The 20,824-nt window shown below is 47.1% G+C and overlaps 1 protein-coding gene across 1 annotated transcript in view; it reads left to right on the top strand.

The window, feature by feature from the left end:
• Positions 1 to 3,008: 3,008 nt before the first annotated feature.
• TBC1D2 (TBC1 domain family member 2) overlaps positions 3,009 to 20,824 on the top strand; it is a 42,735-nt gene continuing 24,919 nt past the window's right edge. Inside the window, exons 1-5 of the mRNA XM_052644769.1 lie at positions 3,009 to 3,383; positions 6,022 to 6,163; positions 10,485 to 10,632; positions 16,154 to 16,287; positions 20,155 to 20,351. Coding sequence (XP_052500729.1) covers positions 3,009 to 3,383; positions 6,022 to 6,163; positions 10,485 to 10,632; positions 16,154 to 16,287; positions 20,155 to 20,351 — 996 coding nt within the window. The remainder of the gene's footprint in view (positions 3,384 to 6,021; positions 6,164 to 10,484; positions 10,633 to 16,153; positions 16,288 to 20,154; positions 20,352 to 20,824) is intronic.

The following is a 20,824-nucleotide window of genomic DNA, read 5'->3' as shown; positions in this document are numbered from 1 at the left end:
AACACTCAAAATTCTCCAAACCAGGCTTCAGCAATACATGAACCGTGAACTTCAAGATGTTCAAGCTGGTTTTAGAAAAGGCAGAGGAACCAGAGATCAAATTGCAAACATCTGCTGGATCATGCAAAAAGCAAGAGAGTTCCAGAAAAACGTCTATTTCTGCTTTATTGACTATGCCAAAGCCTTTGACTGTGTGGATCACAATAAACTGTGGAAAATTCTGAGAGAGATGGGAATACCAGACCACCTGACCTGCCCCTTGAGAAATCTGTATGCAGGTCAGGAAGCAACAGTTAGAACTGGACATGGAACAACAGACTGGTTCCAAATAGGAAAAGGAGTACGTCAGGGCTGTATATTGTCACCCTGCTTATTTAACTTATACGCAGAGTACATCATGAGAAACGCTGGGCTGGAGGAAGCACAAGCTGGAATCCAGATTGCCGGGAGTAATATCAATAACCTCAGATATGCAGATGACACCACCCTTATGGCAGAAAGTGAAGAAGAACTAAAGAGCCTCTTGATGAAAGTGAAAGAGGAGAGCGAAAAAGTTGGCTTAAAGCTCAACATTCAGAAAACTAAGACCATGGCATTCGGTCCCATCACTTCATGGCAAACAGATAGGGAAACAGTGGAAACAGTGTCAGCCTTTATTTTTCTGGGCTCCAAAATCACTGCAGATGGTGACTACAGCTATGAAATTAAAAGACACTTACTCCTTGGAAGGAAAGTTATGACCAACCTAGACAGCATATTAAAAAGCAGAGACATTACTTTGCCAACGAAGGTCTGTCTAGTCAAGGCTATGGTTTTTCCAGTGGTCACGTATGGATATCAGAGTGGACTATAAAGAAAACAGAGCGCTGAAGAATTGATGCTTTTGAACTGTGGTGTTGGAGAAGACTCTTGAGAGTCCCTTGGACTGCAAGGAGATCCAACCAGTCCATCCTAAAGGAGATCAGTCCTGGGTGTTCGTTGGAAGAATTGATGTTGAAGCTGAAACTCCAATACTTTGGCCACCTGATGTGAAAAGTTGACCCATCTGAAAAGACTCTGATGCTGGGAAAGATTGAGGGCAGGAGGAGAAAGGGACGACAGAGGATGAGATGGCTGGATGGCATCACCAACTCAATGGACATGAGTTTGGGTGAACTCCAGGAGTTGGTGATGGACAGGGAGGCCTGGCATGTTGTGGTTCATGGGGTCACAAAGAGTCGGACACAACTGAGTGACTAAACTGAACTGAATCAGAAAAGAAGGGAAATCTGTTCCTAACCTGGCAGTGCTAGTCCTTGTAGGCAGTGGCACAAGCCATGTAAAGGTCCCTGGAGGAATAACCTCTGGAGCAACCTCTACCAACACTGGTAATGGGACCTAAGCCTGATACCCAACTGGAAGGAATTACTAACCATACCAGGAACCAACTCACAGAAAGGTACACCTGAACTAAATTTGGATTTTATTGCTTTCATTCCCCCCTTTGGCTGGAACAACAGTGTAATTAACATATCACTGATTTTGTAACTGAAAATTTGGTCCTCCTTCCCAATGCAGACTGAGGATAATGAGAAGGTTCTGAGGATAAAGGAAAACGAAATTTACTGATTTGACAGCAAATGAGGACATTAGCAGACTAACTTCCTGAAAATTACCGTCCTGCCTTCTGGGGAGAAACCAAGAGTATTTAAGGAAAGTCTTGAGACTGGGGTTAAAAGGAACAAGCAAAACTAGCAAGAAGGCCCGCCAGCATTAATCAGTAATAAAGAATGCAAACTTAGTTCCCAGCAATGCAAGGGGAAGACAGGAAAAACAGTTTTAGAAATCATCTATCAAAACAGTGTTAACCTTGCGGCCCTTTTACAGTTCGGAGGATGTTACTTCTTCATTAGTTTATTAAGAGACATTACCCCGTATACTAGTGACCTGGGAAATACTGTTATTATAAATTATAATTTCTGCAGTGAGCCTCTATTTAAAAAAATTACTGTACTGGCAAAGACAATCTCAGTCTCTGAGCATAATTTATCCGGAAAAATGAGAATTTTGTTAAGGACTGCAGAGAAAGAGGAGCTAAGAAAGGGCTAGGGCACCGTGATGGCTCGAAAGAGGGGGACAGAAATGGGCTCTACAGCCCAAATGGAGGGATGCGCCTAAGGCAGGAGGGAAGGGGAAAAACTTAAGGTCAAGTGGTAGAATGAGACATGAAGTTGAGCGAGTTAGTCAGGGCCTAGGTACACATTTGTCTGTGTACACAATTTGCTGAGTCCAACCCTCGTCAGGCACCGGGTTCTGTCAGGGCAGCAGCCGGACCCATGTAACGCAAGCAGACAGAAAAGGAGGCTGGGACGGAGGGGGGAAAGGCCGCCGCGGTCAGGAGTGAGTCACGAATAAACAGCCGCGGGTAATCAGCCTACGAGCCCCACACGCCGTGAGCAGTGCCGGATGTGGCGACACTGAGCAGGGCGTCCCTTTCAGCCAATGGCCGCGCGGTCCGCCGTCCGACAGTGACCGGAGCGGTACCTGGGGAGAAAAGGCGGGAGGCCCATGAGGAGCGAGAAAGGACCACCCCTCCACGTCATTACGCGAGTTACCAGAGCAGGGTATCGGAGGGCCCGCGTCTCTTTCAGTTTCCCTTCCGCGGGTTAACTAATTCAGAGACACCACGCCTTCAACCTGTGGACCGCCTCATGCCGGAAGCTGCCCCCAGTAAAGATGGCGGACAGGCAACAAGGAAAAGCCTGAAGTAGGCGGGAAAGGAGGAGCCGGCAGAGGGCGTGCCGGGGCGTGTCGTGACGGCCGAGGTCCGGATGGGCGTGGCCATCCGTCCCTACTGGGCTTTCGATCTATGAGGCTCACAAGCTGCAGCCAACCGAGTCCCTCCGTCGTCTCCTGGAGGCGGGTCACCACTGGCCCCGCCCCCGTCGGATCACTCCCTCTTGGAAGGTTATCACCTGAGTTTTCAAGATTTGACTTGGGTTGGGCCACTAACCTCCAGTCCCTCTGCGATGGAGGGCGCGCAGGAGAACACCGCGGAGTCTGGTTCCTCCGTCCAGTGGTCCGAAGAGCCTGCTGGCTTGGCCAAGGTCCCCGAGGTGTCGCTTTCTGAGGAGTCGGAGGGCTGCACCCGGCCCCTGGAGGCGGCCCCCCCAAAACTCTGTGGATATTTAAGTAAGTTTGGTGGCAAGGGGCCCATCCGGGGCTGGAAGTCCCGCTGGTTCTTCTTCGACGAGAGGAAATGTCACCTGTATTATTCGCGGACCGCGCAGGATGCGAATCCGTTGGACAGCATCGACCTCTCCAGTGCGGTCTTTGACTGCAAGGCGGACGCCGAGGAGGGGACTTTCGAAATCAAGACTCCCAACCGGATAATTACTTTGAAGGTAAATGGAGCACTTTTTTCCCTTTTTGGCCGGGATGGGATCCCAGGGCACCGCCGAGCACAGGTGGGTGGTCACAATAAACTTATCATAATCACCGACCCCGATCACCTCAGTGAACCCTGGGTGCCCAGGGTTTTGTGCTTTTCAAAGCACATTCACACCCATTTCCTCATTAGGTTCCTGCAGTAAAGGCCGGGATGATGGACCTATATTACGGATCAAAAAACTGAGTCATAAAGGGGTAAAGGGACTGGTTTGAGTCACACCACTAAAAAGTAGTGTAGCCCACACTTGGAATCTCATAGCTTTCCTACATCTCACTACCCTATCAAAACTTTTAGGATACAGTCTATTGGGTTCCAAAACAGTGAGACAAGACTTAACCAGCTTAACAACAAAAAACTAGGCAGTTACCATAACTTTCTTACTTAGGGCTGAAGTACAGTCAAGATATGAGCTTTGCAATCTTCTTTCAAGGCCTGGATTCTGAATTACTTTTCTTGATGTTGTAGCCAAGGGGAGTGAATGCTGAGAAAACATTGGCAGAGATTGGGAGATAAATACTTAGGTTCCACTGATCAACCTACATTGGTCATTGAAGCATATCCAAACCTGTTTTCTCATCAGTAAGTTCTGTTTTATTATCATATTTAACTGGAAAAGCCTGAAGCATTGCAAAGACCATGTGCTTTGAAATCAGACAGGCTTGGATTCAAATTCTGCATCAGCTACTTACTAACTGTGTGGCTCTGGGCAAGTTAACCTCTTAGTACCTAGATAGTTTGTGAGACTAAAACAAGGTATGTAAGCACCTGGCACATCACAGGCCCCTACAAGTTACTGAATTAATCTCAGCCTAGACTACTGCTGGCATCTAGTGGGGGCGCAATACATATTTGTTGACTGAACACACAAACTGACAAAACCAAGGTCAGAAAGTTCTTGTCAAGTGAAAATGCCTAGAACTTAAGTAGAAAGAAAGATTGGTGTGGGCTAGGAGTTCTGGAATTCACACTCAGAGAGCAGTGTGCCAGTGGACTGCTTCCCTCCCACCCCCACTTCCAGCCAATGGAGAATCTATTGAGCCCCCTGGATATAGCTCACAGCTTTTAGTTGCACTTTAATGACTAGGCCAGTCTTGTGATCAGGCTGCAGTGGCGGGTGGGGGAGAGTCCATCAGGAGAAAACGATGGCCGAGCTGGGGCATCGGGGAAGGAGACTTATGCAGGTGGCTATGGATATGAGAGAGGAGTCAAGGATGGCTTTTGTAACTGGCTGACTGCCTGGTTGGGCCAGTCACTGACGGGAGGGAACCCCAGATGAGGAAACAACAGGACATGCAGTCTATGTCCCCTTGATAGATTCTTAAGTTTCAAGAGGAGAAGGGCCGTGTGGGCTCACCAGTATCTCCATTGCCTACCACAGTCCCTGACACATACCATAGATGCTCAATATACACATATACAGAGAATTAATAAAATGGGATGTTTGGGTGTGAGTGGGAGTTTGGGAGCACAAGGTCATGGTGAAGCCCTGAAAGAAGCTAAGGTCTCTCAGGGAAAGCGCTGATATATAGAAAGAGAATGGTAGGCAGCGTTTTTATCTGATTTGATCCCTCCATGGCAGGCTGAGGGCCCCTTGCATGGACCCCCCAGCCTTCTGCACACCTCACCAGTGGCCCTCTTGAGAAGAGGGCTTGCCCTGGTTGCTTGCTCATATTCTCACATGGCCTTGACTGTGGTCATCTCTGTGAGGCTCACCTTCTAATCCTAGCGAGCTGCCCAGCTTCTGCAGCCCATCTGATCCCAGGCCTTCTCTCTGTAAGTCACAATCTCCTGGCCATAAATTATAACAGGTCTCTGGCTTAGAAGTGGGAGACCCGGGTTCTGGGACCAGCTCTACCACCACCTGCCTGGGCCACCTCACAGCTTTAGTTTCTCCCAAGTTTCTCCATTTATAGAAGGGGCCAAGCACTCCCGCCCTGCTTCCCCAGTGGAGGATTAGGCAATGTAATGGATGTGAGAGTAGGTGGGTGGACCATCCAGTACCGGGGGACTGATGACCAGCGTCGGGCATACCTTGTGTGGGCTGCCTGGAGGCGCCACTGTATTGTTGTTGAGTGCATATGACTTTCCAGGTCCCAGTCATATCATCCTCAGAAAGGAGGGATTCTCCTCATTCCACAAAGTTGACTAGGACACTGAGATGTCACACGAGAAGGGTGTGATGCTACCCAGGCCCTAGCCAAGTCAGAATTTCAAAGCTCTCTCACTCTCTGTCAACGCCTCCAAACTCTTTTAACCAGTGAGCACATTTTGAGCTCCTGCTGCATGTCAGGAACTCTCTCCTTCCCTCATTTCACCCTCATAACCACCTTATGGACCGAGTGTTATCATCACCATAGCACAGAAGGTGAAGATATCTCTGAGTGGAAGATCAGAGCCTGGTTATCTTCTATGACCAAGGAGCATGTGGTGTTTCAAAGATGGGCACCTATCCACAGTGGCAGTGTTTTGTTTTGTTTTTTGTTTTCTCAGGAAGGAGAGAGTTGCCAGACTAACCATGACCTTCTCACATCCCTCACCCAGTCCCACCGGGTGGGCACAGGGCCTTGCCAACTAACCCTTGTGCTTCTCAGGCTGCCACGAAGCAAGTGATGCTGTACTGGCTGCAGCAGCTGCAGATGAAGCGCTGGGAGTTCCACAACAGCCTACCTGCACCTCCTGCTGCCCCCGACGCTGCCCTGGCCGGGAATGGGCCTGCCCTGCGCCTTGAGCTAGGTATCCAACAGGCTTGCCTTCTACTCACACACCCAGGGCTTTTGGTGACCAAGCCTCTACCCACCTGTTGGGAGTGAATGGGAGGAGTCCTCTGCTAAGGAAGCAGAGAGCCAGGGATGTGACTCAGGATCAGCTAGGGCAACAGTATAGCATCCATGGCAAGAACACAGGCTCTGAGGCCACGCTGGCTGGCTTTAAATCCTCATCCTGTGCAGTCTTAGGCAAGTTATTTAGCCTTTCTGAGCTTTGATTTCCTTCCCTGTAAAATGAGGTTAATAAACTATACCTACTTCTTAGGGTTATTATAAGGATTAAATGAATCTACGCAGCTTAAGTGGTTGGAATGATGTCTGAGCATTGTCAGAGTTCAGTAGACGTCAGCTAATATTATGATGATGGCAATTTCACAAGAAATTTCACAACCTGTGAGGAAGGTTAATGAGAAAATGCAGTTATTATTGTTGCTTCTGACATAAATGCTTTTGTGCTGTGAGTCGAGTAAATCTGTGATCTTATCCCATGTTTCTGTAGGGCAGAACCTTCACCCCCAGGTGACCCATAAGAACCCAAATCCTAAAACATCTCAGCATGGAGGAGTCCTGGAGCTCATACCCTGCCACACCCATATTGCAGCCAGGACTGTGACTGGCAGGTTTTAGAACTGAGACAGAAAACCACCCACAAGGCTGTAGCGTGTCTAACATGCTTCACCATCAGTTGACAGGGACCCCCGTGGGCGAAGGTGGGACCTGTGGCCAGCCACCTCCTAGACCCTGGTACTCAGATGCATTACAGACCGAGCTCATCTGCCTTTATCCTCCCCACTTTTCCTTCCCCCAGCAAATGGCCTTCATTTACCATTTGCCCCTTCATTTACTTCATTTACAAAATTGCCCCTTCCTGAATCTCAGATAGCCAGTCCAGTCGGTCGCCCAGGCCGGCAATGTCTGCTTTCTGGCCTGCCCGTCAGATCCAGGCCCTCACTGCTATTGCCTTGGGTCAGGCCTCCACTTTTAGCTGGGCAACCACAGCAGCCTCCTCTCCGGTGTCCGCATGTCCCAGCCTGCCGCCACAGACCCGACCTCTTCACTGCAGCCCAAGCGAACTTTCTCAAATGAGAGCCTGAGCCCCACCCCCTTCCATGGCTGCCCTCCATGTCCCAGGCCCAGCTTTTTAGCACCAGATTCAGGCCTTGTCCTTCTTGGTCTCACCTCTGCCTGTGCACCCAGTGCCCCCCTTGTGCTGTGTACTTCAGTAGCACCAGAGGCATCCCTGCCTACTTGTGTCCACCTGACACATTCCTGCTTACATTCTCCGGCCATGCTCCACTGTCATCTCCTTGCTAACTTCCTCTTGGCAGCTTTCCAGGACTTTGCCAGCTGGATTCTGTGAGCCCTCAACGCTTTTTGCAGACAGTTAACATTATGTTCTAATCACAATGTGATTAGTGTCAGTCTCTGCCCTCTACCCTCCAAAGGTGGGTTCCATGTCTCTGTCACATGTATCCTCAGTACCTGATGCCCTGCCAGGCACATTGGGTATCTACTGAATGAATGTATTCACTGAGTGAATACACTGAATTTTATCATTATGTGAGAAAAGGAATATATAGCCCTTAGCATAATGCCAGGTACATAGTGAATGCTCAGTGCTTGAGAACTGTCCTAATAATGCAGTTACCGAATGTGTCTGCACACCCTGTCATGGTAAATGCTTCTTTTTAATGGTTTATGAGAATCATTCATCATTTCCCCAGAGAACCTTCTGTGTGTTTCATGCTTCTAAACACTTTCTTTGGGGAAGGGTGTGTTTGCTTTTGCTTCTGCACTTCTCACCCTCTACTCCCATCTCTGGGAGACCCAATAGCCCTGACTATGCCAGAACCTGTAGCTGAATGACACAGTTGCCAGATCAACCTTAGACTAGAAGTACCAAGGAAGCCTTCTGTTGACAGGATTCCCAAGTATCCAAAGAACCAGGTTATCAGAAGAATGCCTTTGGTTCAGCACACTCAGTGGGCCTCTTCTGGGCCTGCCCCTGCAGTGGCTGTGGGAGGAGGGGAGTGGTTGCCTTAATGACCAGGCGCCAGTCTCCTGCGGGGGACCGGGGACCAGAGGGTTGGGGGGTAGGGTGGGGGTAAGATGCAGGAAGCCAGGATGTAGGCTTCTTCTCTGAAGCCTTTCTCATCCCACAGCAGTCTCCACCCTCCTGGTCACAGGGGCCCTGAGGAACCTTCCCCAGAAAGACATTTCCGGAGTCTTGAGCAAGTTGGCAGACCCCAGATCAGCCGTCTAGAGCAGACTGCCCCACCTCTCCAGCCTCCACCCTTCCTGGGAGGAAGCGGAGGCATGCTTCTAGGGGAGCAAAAACCAACAGACTCGCATCTGACTTTGAGTCACGGACACCTCATCTTCTATAAAAGTGTCTATTCATGTCCTTGAGCAATCTGCAAGGCATGTTCTCCACAACTTTTAAGTGTTTACACCTTTATTTTATAGTTGCCCTAAACTGGTCTCTATAAGATCCATGGAGGATCAAGGGGGTATCAGCAGATCTATAATAATAATAAGTAGGACACAGTTTACAAAGGACTTTTATGTATATCATCATAGAAATACCTATACCACTTACTGACTCTGTTCTCACAGTTTACATGCCTTAAGTTCCCTAATCCTCGCAGAGATCTTCGGTGGGTAGTTATTCCCATTTTGCAGAAGAGGAAACTGAGGCTCGAAGGGGTCAAGAGACCTGTCCAAGGTCACACAGCAAGAAAATGTCAGCACTGAAATTTGAACCCTAGTCTTCAGACTCACACACACCCCCTGACACCCCTCAGGCTGTGGGGGCAACTGGTCATGTGTTCAGGGCCCTTTGGGGAAGCAGCGACCTTCTGGCTAGGCAATTTTATTGTGCTGATTTCTTCAGACTTGTGATGTGGTAGCCCCTACAGTTCAGGCAAAAGGAGAATTACAAGTAAATGCTACTGAAAGCTTTTTGTGTGGGCACCTCCCTGAGGGCATGTACACCTCCTTCTCTAGGCCAGAGAGGGCCCCAGAGACCCCAGACCAGAGCCTTGGGTTATATCAGTTCTGTTTTCTATGGGGGCATCTGTCTGGAACTGAACCCGTAAAACAGTCTATGCCAAGCCCTCAGCCCTTCAGAGGTGTGCCTGTGTTTTATATGTTTTTGCACCCATGCCCTCTGTGTGGATGCAGTGCAAAAATAAATTTTCTCTACCCCTGTAATCTTTTACTCTCTCAGTGAGAGGGCTCCAAACGAAGAGTGTTTGCTATCCTGTCATCCTCAGGGGCTGCCTGATCAGGGTCCTGCCACCCCTCCCGTGGCCTTAGTTCTCTCCCACTTTTTGTAACACTCAAAACTGACCTTGAAATATTTTGCCTCCCTCTCTCTTATACTTCAAATAATGCTTCCTTAGCCTTGAAACCTTCCTTACTATTAAACATTTTGGAGGAAGCAGAACATATTGGAAACATGGAAAACTAGAAGAAAAAGTAACCAGAAGCCTATCACCCAGAGACAGCCAGTGTTAATGTTATGTCATGGACTCCTGCCTGCCTTTTATTTAAATATATCTCTGATCATAAAATAATACAAAAGGCCCTACTTAGATTTTTGGCACTCAATATTGTGTCCCTAAAATTTCCCTGTTATAAAATCTCTTTATTAACATCTGCTTTTGATGACTATATATTTTCTGTTTATAAAAAGAATCCATGTTTACTGTAGAAAATTTGGTGAGGTAGGGTGAGAAGTAAACTCTAATGAGCTTAACCTGCCCACTTCTAACCCCATCATGCAGTTCTGACCTCTGTTAAGATTGCAGAGTGTACTTCTTTGAGACTTTTTCTGGACAGTTGAGATCATACTAGAATCCCAACTTTTTCCACTTTATATCCCGTGGATGTTCCCCATATTCCTAAGCATTCTTCATTAGCATTGTTCTCAATGGTTGAGTGATAGTCCATTGCCTAAAGGCATCATGATATGTTTAACCTCTCCCCAGTGCCAGGATGAGCCTTCTGGCTCATAAAGCTTTGTCTGCATTTCCAACAACTTCTTTGGGATGGATTCTCAGATAGAAATATCTGCAGTTCTGCAAATTTTTAAGGGGGTTTTCAGGAAGGTTGTCCTAGCAAAACCTTTGGCGAAAAGCCTGCCTCTGGCTGCTGTTAACCTGAAGGGAAGCCTTGCTGTGCAGCTCATAGACTCTCACTTGCTCCCAGTCATAACACTGCCCAGCTTGTCTTCCTAAGTGTAGTGACTTAGAGCATGAATGATTTCCCTTTTCTTTTTTCCCCAGAGCAAGAGGAGGAGGAGCAGGAGGCATTCCTGTGTCCCGTGAAAACGCCCACTGAGCTTGTGGGCGTGGGAGCTGCCTGGCAGCCAGTCCATGCCAAGCCCTCGGCCCTTCAGAATATTTCCCTCAAGCACCTGGGAACTGAAATACAGTAAGTGCCACGCAGCTGAGGGGCCTGCCAAGCTGCAGGCATCCCCTCCTTCAGAGCTTACAGCTATCTGGTATGACTCCCCTGTGGGGAGGTGGACCTGGGTTGGGGGCTAGGCTCTTTATTTTCAATTCATGACATCATTACTTTAAAATACTACATTTGTTCTGATTTTTAAAATAGTACACATTCTCTGTAAGAAATTAGAAACACCCAGAAAGGTATAAATTTTAAAATTACCCATAGTCCTTTTACCCAGGAAGCATTCTTAGCATCTCCTTCCTCACATTGTCCATTTACATATGCATATTGTTGTTGTTTAGTTGCTCAGTTTCAGTTCAGTTCAGTCACTCAGTCGTGTCTGACTCTTTGCGACCCCATGAATCGCAGCACGCCAGGCCTCCCTGTCCATCACCAACTCCTGGAGTTCACTCAGACTCACGTCCATCGAGTCCATGATGCCATCCAGCCATCTCATCCTCAGTCGTCCCCTGCTCCTCCTGCCCCCAATCCCTCCCAGCATCACAGTCTTTTCCAATGAGTCAACTCTTTGCAGGAGGTGGCCAAAGTACTGGAGCTTCAGCTTTAGCATCATTCCTTCCAAAGAAATCCCAGGGTTGATCTTCAGAATGGACTGGTTGGATCTCCTTGCAGTCCAAGGGACTCTCAAGAGTCTTCTCCAACACCACAGTTCAAACGCATCAATTCTTCGGCGCTCAGCCCTCTTCACAGTCCAACTCTCACATCCATACATGACCACAGGAAAAACCATAGCCTTGACTAGACGGACCTTAGTCAGCAAAGTAATGTCTCTGCTTTTTAATATACTATCTAGGTTGCTCATAACTTTTCTTCCAAGGAGTAAGCATCTTTTAATTTCATGGCTGCAGTCACCATCTGCAGTGATTCTGGAACCCCAAAAAATAAAGTCTGACACTGTTTCTACTGTTTCCCCATCTATTTCCCATGAAGTGATGGGACCAGATGCCATGATCTTTGTTTTCTGAATGTTGAGCTTTAAGCCAACTTTTTCGCTCTCCTCTTTCACTTTCATCAAGAAGTTGCTCAGTCGTGTCCAACTCTCTTGCAACCCCTAGATACTGTAGCCCACCAGGCTCCTCTGTCCATGGGATTTTTTCAGGCACGAATACTGGAGTGGGTTGCCATTTCCTTCCCCAGGGTATCTTCCCAACCCAGGGACAGAACTCTTATCTCCTATATTGGCAGGCAGATTCTTTACCGCTGAGCTCCAGGGAAACCCATACATATGCGCATAATTGAGATCTATTCAGTGGAACGGAGGGATGGCTTCATAGTTTTCTACAAATGTCAAATGCATCATTATTCCCTTTTCACATGTGTAATTTGCTGTATGTCGATTATGTCTCAGCTTCTTTTTCATTTACTCATGTGTGGTATATATAATTTATATTTCCTACTGGCAGGCTTTGTTTTAAACAGCTTATAAGAAGACAGCACTATAGCCTGGCTCTCAGACCACACTGCCTGCATTTGTATCCTGGCCCCACCAGTCATAGGCTGTTCCACCCTTGGCAAGATGTTTGATTTCTCTGTGCTTCACTCAGATTGTTAGTAAATGTAAATGCAGTAATGTTTGCCTCGTGTGTGTGTGTTTGGGGCAAGAAGAAGTTTAAAGGTAAACTGCTTTAGAATTGTGCTTGGGTATCAGTGAGCACTTAAATAGTGAATATTATCTGCTGCTTTTATTGTTGCTCTAATTGAAGGGATGGAAGCTTTGGGGAATTAAGATGATCCTGTTTGGGTGCTTGTTTTCTCTGTGGACGTTAGATGAGCTGGGGCCTCTTAGAAGGCAGAATAGATTGTTTGCTGGACTTGAATTAGAGACCCTGGTTCTGTGTGACTCAAACATAGCATTCCTCTCTGTCGGCTTCAGTGTTTGAATTTGCTTGGGTAACTAGTAGGGGAGTGGTGCTGTTCCCAGGAGAGAAACAGATTTTAGGGAAAATAACAATGAGTGTCCTTTAGGGCCTACTGGCTAGAGATGGAACTACCCCCACAGGCATTTGGATGGAAAGGCCTAGAACTCAGGAGAGAGATCTGATCTGGAGAGAGAGACTTGGGGGTATATGGCATGATTGAGCCTCCCCAGGATGAGTGGACAAGGAGGGCGCCCTGCAGAGGATCTTCCCTTGGGTGAAGCAGGAGGAAGCTGGGTATGGGGGTTGAGCCTGCTATGGGGAGAGAGGGCCTGAGGAGCCCAAACACCCAGCCAGTGTGTGTCCAGAGTGGTCTTGCGAAGATCAAACCAGGATCATGCCTACTGACAGCCACCAAACAACAGAAGCGGAACCAAGAACATGCAAAAAAGGAAGTTTCCGAGGATCACTCAGTTACTTGAAATAACCCACAGAAAATGTGAAATGGTGTTGCAAGTGCCCTGTCTGCCCACAGCCCGGAAAGACCCTTGTGTCCTGCACGCCCTTGTCTGACTGGGCTTGGTGTTTGCTCTTGGCAATGCCGTGAGCCCCGATCATACTCGAGGAAGGACACTGTGCTGGGTGTTTTACGCTCTCACTGAGGCATCTGGACAAACCTGCAAAGTGGCATCTAATGGTTAAGTTCTCAGACGTGGGTTAGACATGCACATCTGTGGCTCAGTTCCACCACTTGCTCACTCTGTGGCTTTGATTCCTTAACCTTTCCAAGTCTCAATTCTTCCTGTCTAGTGGAGGTTATAACAGGACTTAGCTCACTGGGCTCCTGTGAGGAGTAAATGAGTTGAATGTGTGTAGGTGAGGATGAGATGAGTGAATTCCTAGTATTTATCTTGGATCTGGTCCATGCAAGGGCCAGGTCATTGTTGGTTGTGGATATATTCCTCATCTCATTGCACATGAGAAAACCCAGGCTCAGAGAGGATAAATGACCTGCCCAGGGTTATCTGTCCTTCCAGAACAAGGCTTTATGACCACTGCTCCCATGCTCAACTAGACCTTTCAGACCTAGTTAAACCTACACAGAAAATGATCCACGAACTGCTCTAAGCAAAGTCAATAGAGTGGAGATGCCTCTTCTAAGCACAGTAGTTTGGCTGGGTTGTAGCCACATGGTCTGTGACAGTAGTTAGTGAGCCGCCTGTCCCCAGCAGAGACATGCTTAGAATGATCTTTACTGAACGAAATTGGGGTTTCTATGCCTTCCTATACCCCAGGAGTGACTACTTGTGAGGCCTTGGACATGGTGGGGAGGCTGCAGTCCCTGGGCAAGGAAAAGTACAGTCACCCCACCAGACCGTGCCTCTGGCTACAGGGATGTTCCCCAGGGTCTCCGCCAAATCATGTGTGAGAGTGATGTGATGGGGCTCAGTACAAGACCAGCACAGAGTGAGAGTCAGTGATAGTGCTCCTCTAAGATCGATCCCCGGGTTGCGAAGATCCCTTGGAGAAGGGAATGGCTACCCACTCCAGTATTCTTGCCTGGAGAATTCCATGGACGGAAGAGCCTGACGGGCTATATAGTTCATGGGGTTGCAAAGAGTCAGACACAACTGAGCAACTAATACTTTCAAAGTAAGAACTAGGAAGAGGAAATGTCTAGCCCAAGGAGTCAAGGGTACCTTATTCAAGTTCAGGTGTTTAGGAGTGCTGAGTTCTAATTTCTTCTCTGTTCTTAATTTAATTGATTAATTTTAACTTCCATCAGTAAGCTGTACTTGCAATAAGAGAACAATCTCCTTCTTTTCGTATTCTGGACCCAACTATACCAAAAAACTGGATTTTGTTTTAAAAACAAGTTTAAGATCAAATGATAGTCCTTTGAAAAGGTTAACAAAATTGACGAACATTTATCTAGAAAGACCAAGAAAATAAAAGACTCAAATGAGTAAAGTCAGAAACAAGAGAGGGGTATATTACTACCAACCTTACAAAAATAAAAAGGTTTATTAGGAAATACCATAAACAATTCTATGCTAACAAATTAGATAACTCAGATGAAATGGACAAATACCAAGTAAATCAAATTACTAAAACTGACTCAAAAATAGAAAATCCAAGACCTATAACAAGGAAAGAGATTGAATTAGTTATCAAAAACTTACACACACACAGGACCATCTTATTTTATAGCTCAGTATGCATATATGTAATTCACAGAAGAAAACCCTTTCTACGTGGGGTGCATTCTGATATTTTCTGTTCCATTTTTTAGATGTTTATCATGATAGCAAACTGATTTTTCAGTCTACCATGGGCTTCCCTGGTGCTCAAATGGTAAAGAATCTGCCAGTGATGCAGGAAACCCGGGTTCGATCCCTGGGTCGGGAAGATCCCCTGGAGAAGGAAATGGCAATCCCACTCCAGTATTCCAGTATTCTTGTCCCATTGGCAGAGGAGCCTGGAGAGATACAGTCCATGGGATCCAAAGAGTCAGACGCAAGTGAGCAGCTTGCACAATGGTTCATATCCTGTTTAAAAAACATGGACGTAGTGAACTCTTCAGTCATTTTTTTCTTCCTCGTTTATATTTTGGAATATATCTGCTTTTATCGCTTTGCAAAGGGAAAATAAACTCAGTTAAACCGCCTTTTCATCCATTTCAACTCACTGTGAATTTCTCTGTGGTCTGTAGTGCCCGGTCAGCTTTTGGTGATACCGAGTTCCTTCCTGCAAAGCAAACATCTGATGAGGGAACTTCCCTGGTTAAGACTCCGCCTTCCAATGCAGGGAGCGCAGGTTTGATGCCTGGTTGGGGAGCTAAGATCCCACATGCGTAGTGGCCAAAAAACCAAAACATAAAGCAGAAACAATACTGTAACAAATTGAATAAAGACTTTAAAAAAAATGGCCCACATTAAAAAAAATCTGTTGAGTCTGCACTCTGGGTGCATGTGACCCAGTGCCAGGTACCCACAGGCATACAGGTAGGTTAGTGCCCAGTTCTTGAAGAAAAGACACCATTACTTAGCCTGGGCAAGTGCTTGGTCAAAGGGAGGCCCATCTCTGATGTGCAGTAAGCTCTTTGGAGGCTGTGAGGTGATCAGTGAAGGCTGCCTAGAGAACAGGTCTGAGCAGGGAAAGAAAGCAAAAGGGAGCAGGAGGCCGGAAGTTGTTTAGAACTTCTCAGCAGAAGTCAGAAGCCGCTAGTGCTTTATAAGCCAAGTCGTTATAAGACCAGGTGACGGTTTCAGGAAAGTTAATCTGACAAGTCTATTTCAGTGAACAAAGCAGACAAACACCCCTGGCCCTCGTGGAGCTTACATTCCAGCTGTGGAGCTGGAAGCAGAGGAGTCAAGCTTGTGCTGCTTACAAGGAATGTTATGTACGGAAGGTGATGTGTATGATGAAAAAGGGGAAAGGAGAAGGATGAGGGTATTGGGAGAGGCTCAGATGGGATGCATCCTGCAGGGAGCCTGGAGTCAGGCAGGCTGATCAGGCTGTGATCGGGGTTGGGGACACAGCCTGAGCACCAGCAGTGGCAGCGGGGAGGGCAGCGGGCAGCACAGCAGGGCCATCAGCCTCGCGACCCTCTATTTTCCTTTCAGAAACACAATGTGCAGCATCCGGGGCAACAAGCAGACCCAAGGAGCAGGCCACAGACCCCCCGGAGAAGATTCTCCACTGAGCGAGGAGACGCAGAGAGAGGAGCAGCTCTCTCCCCCTGGCCCTGGCACCCCAGGTGAGCTCTGCCCAGGCCCGAGCTGCCTTCAGAGACTAAGTGGGTGTCCTCTGTCTTCCGCTAAACCAGCGTCCCTGCTTTTGTGTTAAAGATGGAACGCTCCAGATCCGTCCTTCTGGGCTTCCATGGGTCTAGCAGCAGTAACGATTCTTTTTTTTTTCTTCTTAATTGAATTTATTTAGCTGTGCTGAATCTCCTTTGCGGCAGGCAGGATCTTTAAGTGCGGCATGCAAACTGTTGGTTGCGAAATGTGGGATCTAATTCCCCAACCAGCGATTGAACCTGGGTCCCCTATATTGGGAATGCAAGGCCTTGGCGACTGGACCACCAGGGAAGTCCCCCCCTTTTATTTTTAAATTGTGCTAAAAATACATAACAAAATTTACCACTTTAACCAATTTTAAGTGTAGGGTACTTGCACATTTCTTGTGCTACCATCACTTTCCATCACTACCATCCATTTCCAGAACACCTTTCATTTTCCCAAACTGAAACACCAAGCAATGATTCTTGAAGTAATAAAGGAGAATATCTCTCACTTTTTCTCTCTTCCTTTTTTTTTTTTAAATTTGTAAGGAAAGGATATGAAAATGCTTTTCTGGGATGATTAAAATCAGATCAGCCTGAAGAAGCAGAACAACTGACTTCAAAGTATTCTTTCCTACCATGATATGGCACTTTATTTTTTGTTTTTCAAAATATGAATGACCCATCATGGTGGGTTGGCATCTTTGAAATGGGCATTCATACCCTTAGGACATATTTTAACTTGGAAACAATTGGGAAAAAACTAGCTAAGTCTTATGGTAGAGAGAACCCCTGGGCTGCACAGAAGTGACTTTAGAAAGAGCACCGCTGTGGAGCACTGTCTGGTGAACCAACAGCCCAAGAAAAAATCAGTACTATATCGAATCAATAGCAGGTTCTTTGTGCCAGGGCTACTCTAAACGTTTTTCCTTTTTGCGGGGGGGGGTGGGGGGAGCAGGGGGCTGGTGGTCACAGTTTCATTAAGATATCCAAGAACTTTCAGGTGTACTAGCTGAATTTAGAAAAGACAGAAGAACCAGAGATCAAATTGCCAGTAATTCACATACCATGCAATTCACTCCTTTGAAACATACAATCCAGTGGCTTTCAGTATGTTCACAGAGTTGTGCAACCCATCACCATAATCTATTTTAAAACTTTTCTTTTTTCTTATTTTATTTACTTGGCTGTGCCAGGTTTTAGTTGCAGCATGCAGACTCTTTTAGTTGCAGCTTATGAATTCTTGAGTTGTGGCATGTGGGATATGGTTCCCTAACCAAGGATTGAACCCAGGGCACCTGAACTGAGAAATCCTTAAAACATTTTTATTACTCTCAGCAGGAACCCTATACTGCTCAGTCATCAGTCTCAGTCTCCATCTTCCTCCGGCTCTAGGCAAACATTAATCTTCTTTCTGCCTCTATAGATTTACCTTTTCTGGACGTTGCATAGAAATGGAATCTACCACATGTAGTCCTTTGTGACGGGTGTCTTTTACTAAAGCAGAATCTTTTCAAGTTTCATCCACATGCACAAAAGGCTTTACACTCCATTAATCCGTTTAGTCTTTACAATGACCTGAGCAGTAAATATTGTTGTTCCCCTCATTTAATAACTGAGTGGACTGGGGACGGATGTGTGGAGTGACTGGCTCATGGCTGCACAGTGAGTACAGAATAAGATTCAGGCCCAACAATCAGGCCCCATACTGCTGCCTGAAGCCTCATTTCTAAGTTTTGCCTTTGCAATCTACCTCTTTATTGTCATGAAACCTTGTCCCCACAAGCAAAATCTGATACACAAAGCAGATAAAAGCAGAACTGGGAGTCTAGGCTCTCTCAGAGCCTCTCCCTAGTCAGCCTTTGATGCACTCCCGTGAAATTCTAGGGCACTGATTGAAAACCACTGTCTTAAGCCTGGTTTTCCTCAACTGTAAGATAGGCACAGTGATGCTACGCTGCCTGCCCTCAGGGCTGCTGGACAGCAGTGTTATTAGAGGGCAGCAGGGCTCCAGGGAGCCTCCCTGCTCTCTTAGACCCCATGGCAAGAGAGAGAAGCGTTGCATTCATCTGAGCACTGCAGGCTGCTTTGTACCTGGCCCAACCAGATTTCTTTTGGGCTTCCGTGGCAACCCTGGCTTCCCTGGTGGCTCAGTGGTAAAGAATTGGCCTACAAAGCAGGAGATGAGGGTTCGATCCCTGGGTTGGGAAGATCTCCTGGAGAAAGAAATGGCAGCCCACTCCAGTATTCTTGCCTGGGAAATCCCTGGACAGAGGAGCCTGGCAAGCTACAATCCATGGGTTCACAAAGAGTCGAACACGACCAAGCGACTCAACAACAACAATCAGGTTTAAGTCTGGAATAAGATCATTCTGTTCCTACCTTCAACAAGGCCAAGGAGTTGTTTTTTATCTGTTCCAGACTATCTGGTTGTCCCTTGGCCTGGCCCCTGAAGAAAGTTGCTAAAGCCATCCAGCTCATTTTGCGAGTCCTATCTGTCCTCTCCCCTGGGATCTCATACCTCATCCTTAGTTTTAACATCATAGTCCTAAAAGGACTAGGTATGACTCACTAAGATGTACTATTGGGGGAAGATAAATGAGTAAATTGAGTTAGAAAATTTAGATGGCTCAAGAAAAAAATTCTACACTGTACCAAAGTGGGCAGCAAATGTGGCTCTGAGCTTTTCAGCAGCCAAGGCAAAGAGGGAAATGTAAGCAGTTAGATATTTTTCAGTGTCCATAAGACTATAAACACATATTTTCTTGAAAGAAGCAAAGATTTTTCTGGCGCTGAGAGCTGAGAAGAATTTCTATTGGGCCCTCATAACAGACATGGTGTATGCCATGCATTCAAAATTCTGAAGATCTCTTGACCTTGAGACCATTACATGGTCCTGCATGCAGGCGGATGGCAGAGCCCTAAAGCTCAGGCTGGAAGTAGGGTGGGACAAGGTCTGGGCAAGTGATTTTTCAAACACTAGATTTTATTTAAGAATAAAATTTAGCACGGGTCAGCAAACATTTTCTGCGAAGAGCCAGAATAGCAAATATTTGAGTCATTGTAGGCCATGCAGTCTCTATGGCAAGTACTCAACTCTGCCTTTGTGGTGGGAGAGCAGTGCAGACAATACACACATAAATGAGCAGGGCTGAGTTCCAATAAAACTTTATTTACAAAAGCAGGCCAGGGCCTGATTTGTCCTATGGGCCGTTGGTTGCTGACCCAGGCTCTAGAGGAAATAAAAGGATATAGCCTCGAGACATTCAGCTATGGAAAGTATGTCTCTCCTAATTTAGCTTGTAATTAGATTCAAATGAAGATTTCCATTACTCACTGGGACAAGAAGGTAGAGTATGGATATTCTGTGCTCTTATCAGTGGACAGATCTGTGTGCTTTGAAAATCGCCCGGAGTGTAGAGGAGGAATCCTGAAATAAGAAAAAGTACATCCAGCCTGGGCCTGTGCCTGAGGAGATGGCCACCTGGCAGACACCAGCAGGGTCGTAGGAGGTAGCACCTGCAGGTTGAGATCGGAGAGTAGGGAACAGGCACGGTTTGGAGGATGGGCTGGATGAGCCAGCCAGCACAGTGTAAACAATGTTGATTTAGTTTCTTGATTCTCAGAATGTGATCCCTGCACAAGTTGTATCAGTATCCCCTAGAAACGGTTAAAAATGCAAATTCTCAAGCCCCTCCCTAGGCCTATTGATGGAAAAACTGTGGGAGTCGGGTCCCCAATCTACATTTTACCAGGCCTTCCAGGGCTTCTGCGGCAACCCCAAGGTTGAGAACTACTGAGCCTGCTGATCACAACCTCTGTGTTTCTCCTTTTGAGCAGGGAAGGATCCAGCGAATTCTCAGAAGCCTACACCCAAGTCCTCTCTGACCACCAGTCTCATTCAGAAAGCCAAGAGCCAGAGCAACACCTTCCCGCTCTTCAGCGAAGGGCTCATGCGGAACCGAACTGCCCAGGAGAAAGTACTGGCCTTGGAGCAGCAGGTTCTGATGCTCACCAAGGAGCTAAAGGCTCAGAAGGTGAGCTCTGGCCCCAAAGAGGCCCCAGGCTCTGGTGCTCCCCTCTGGGCCTGGTGCCCCTGGACAAGTCAGATATGATGCGTTCGCTAGTCTAGGTCTTTAAAAGGTCAAACTGCAGGTGGCTGGGAATGTTATGCTGTTGATCAGTCAGGGACATGCTGTCACTCAGACTAGGTGACCGAAGGCCACCAAGGACAGGGTCTCTCAGATCTCCCCTGGGAGACTGTGCATGACCTGACCGCACACCTGTAGAGGGACAGTGTTTGGAGGAGAGTGATCTGCATACAAGGTCCTGGGAGGGCCCACCGAAGGAACTGGGGGATCTTTGAGCTGGCAGCTGGTAACTGAGTACAGATTTCTGAAGGACTGTCATGGGACAGAAAAAGCAGACAGGTCTGTGTGTGTGGTCCGAGGGCTAAGCACAGAGGACTGTGCTTAGGGCTAAGCACAGAGGACAGGGAGGAAGATTCAAG

This window comes from Budorcas taxicolor, chromosome 8, assembly GCF_023091745.1.
Source record: "Budorcas taxicolor isolate Tak-1 chromosome 8, Takin1.1, whole genome shotgun sequence".
Taxonomy (NCBI): Eukaryota; Metazoa; Chordata; class Mammalia; order Artiodactyla; family Bovidae; genus Budorcas; species Budorcas taxicolor.
The sequence above is the reverse complement of the archived record's forward strand: the minus strand, read 5'-3'. Positions and strand labels throughout refer to the sequence as shown.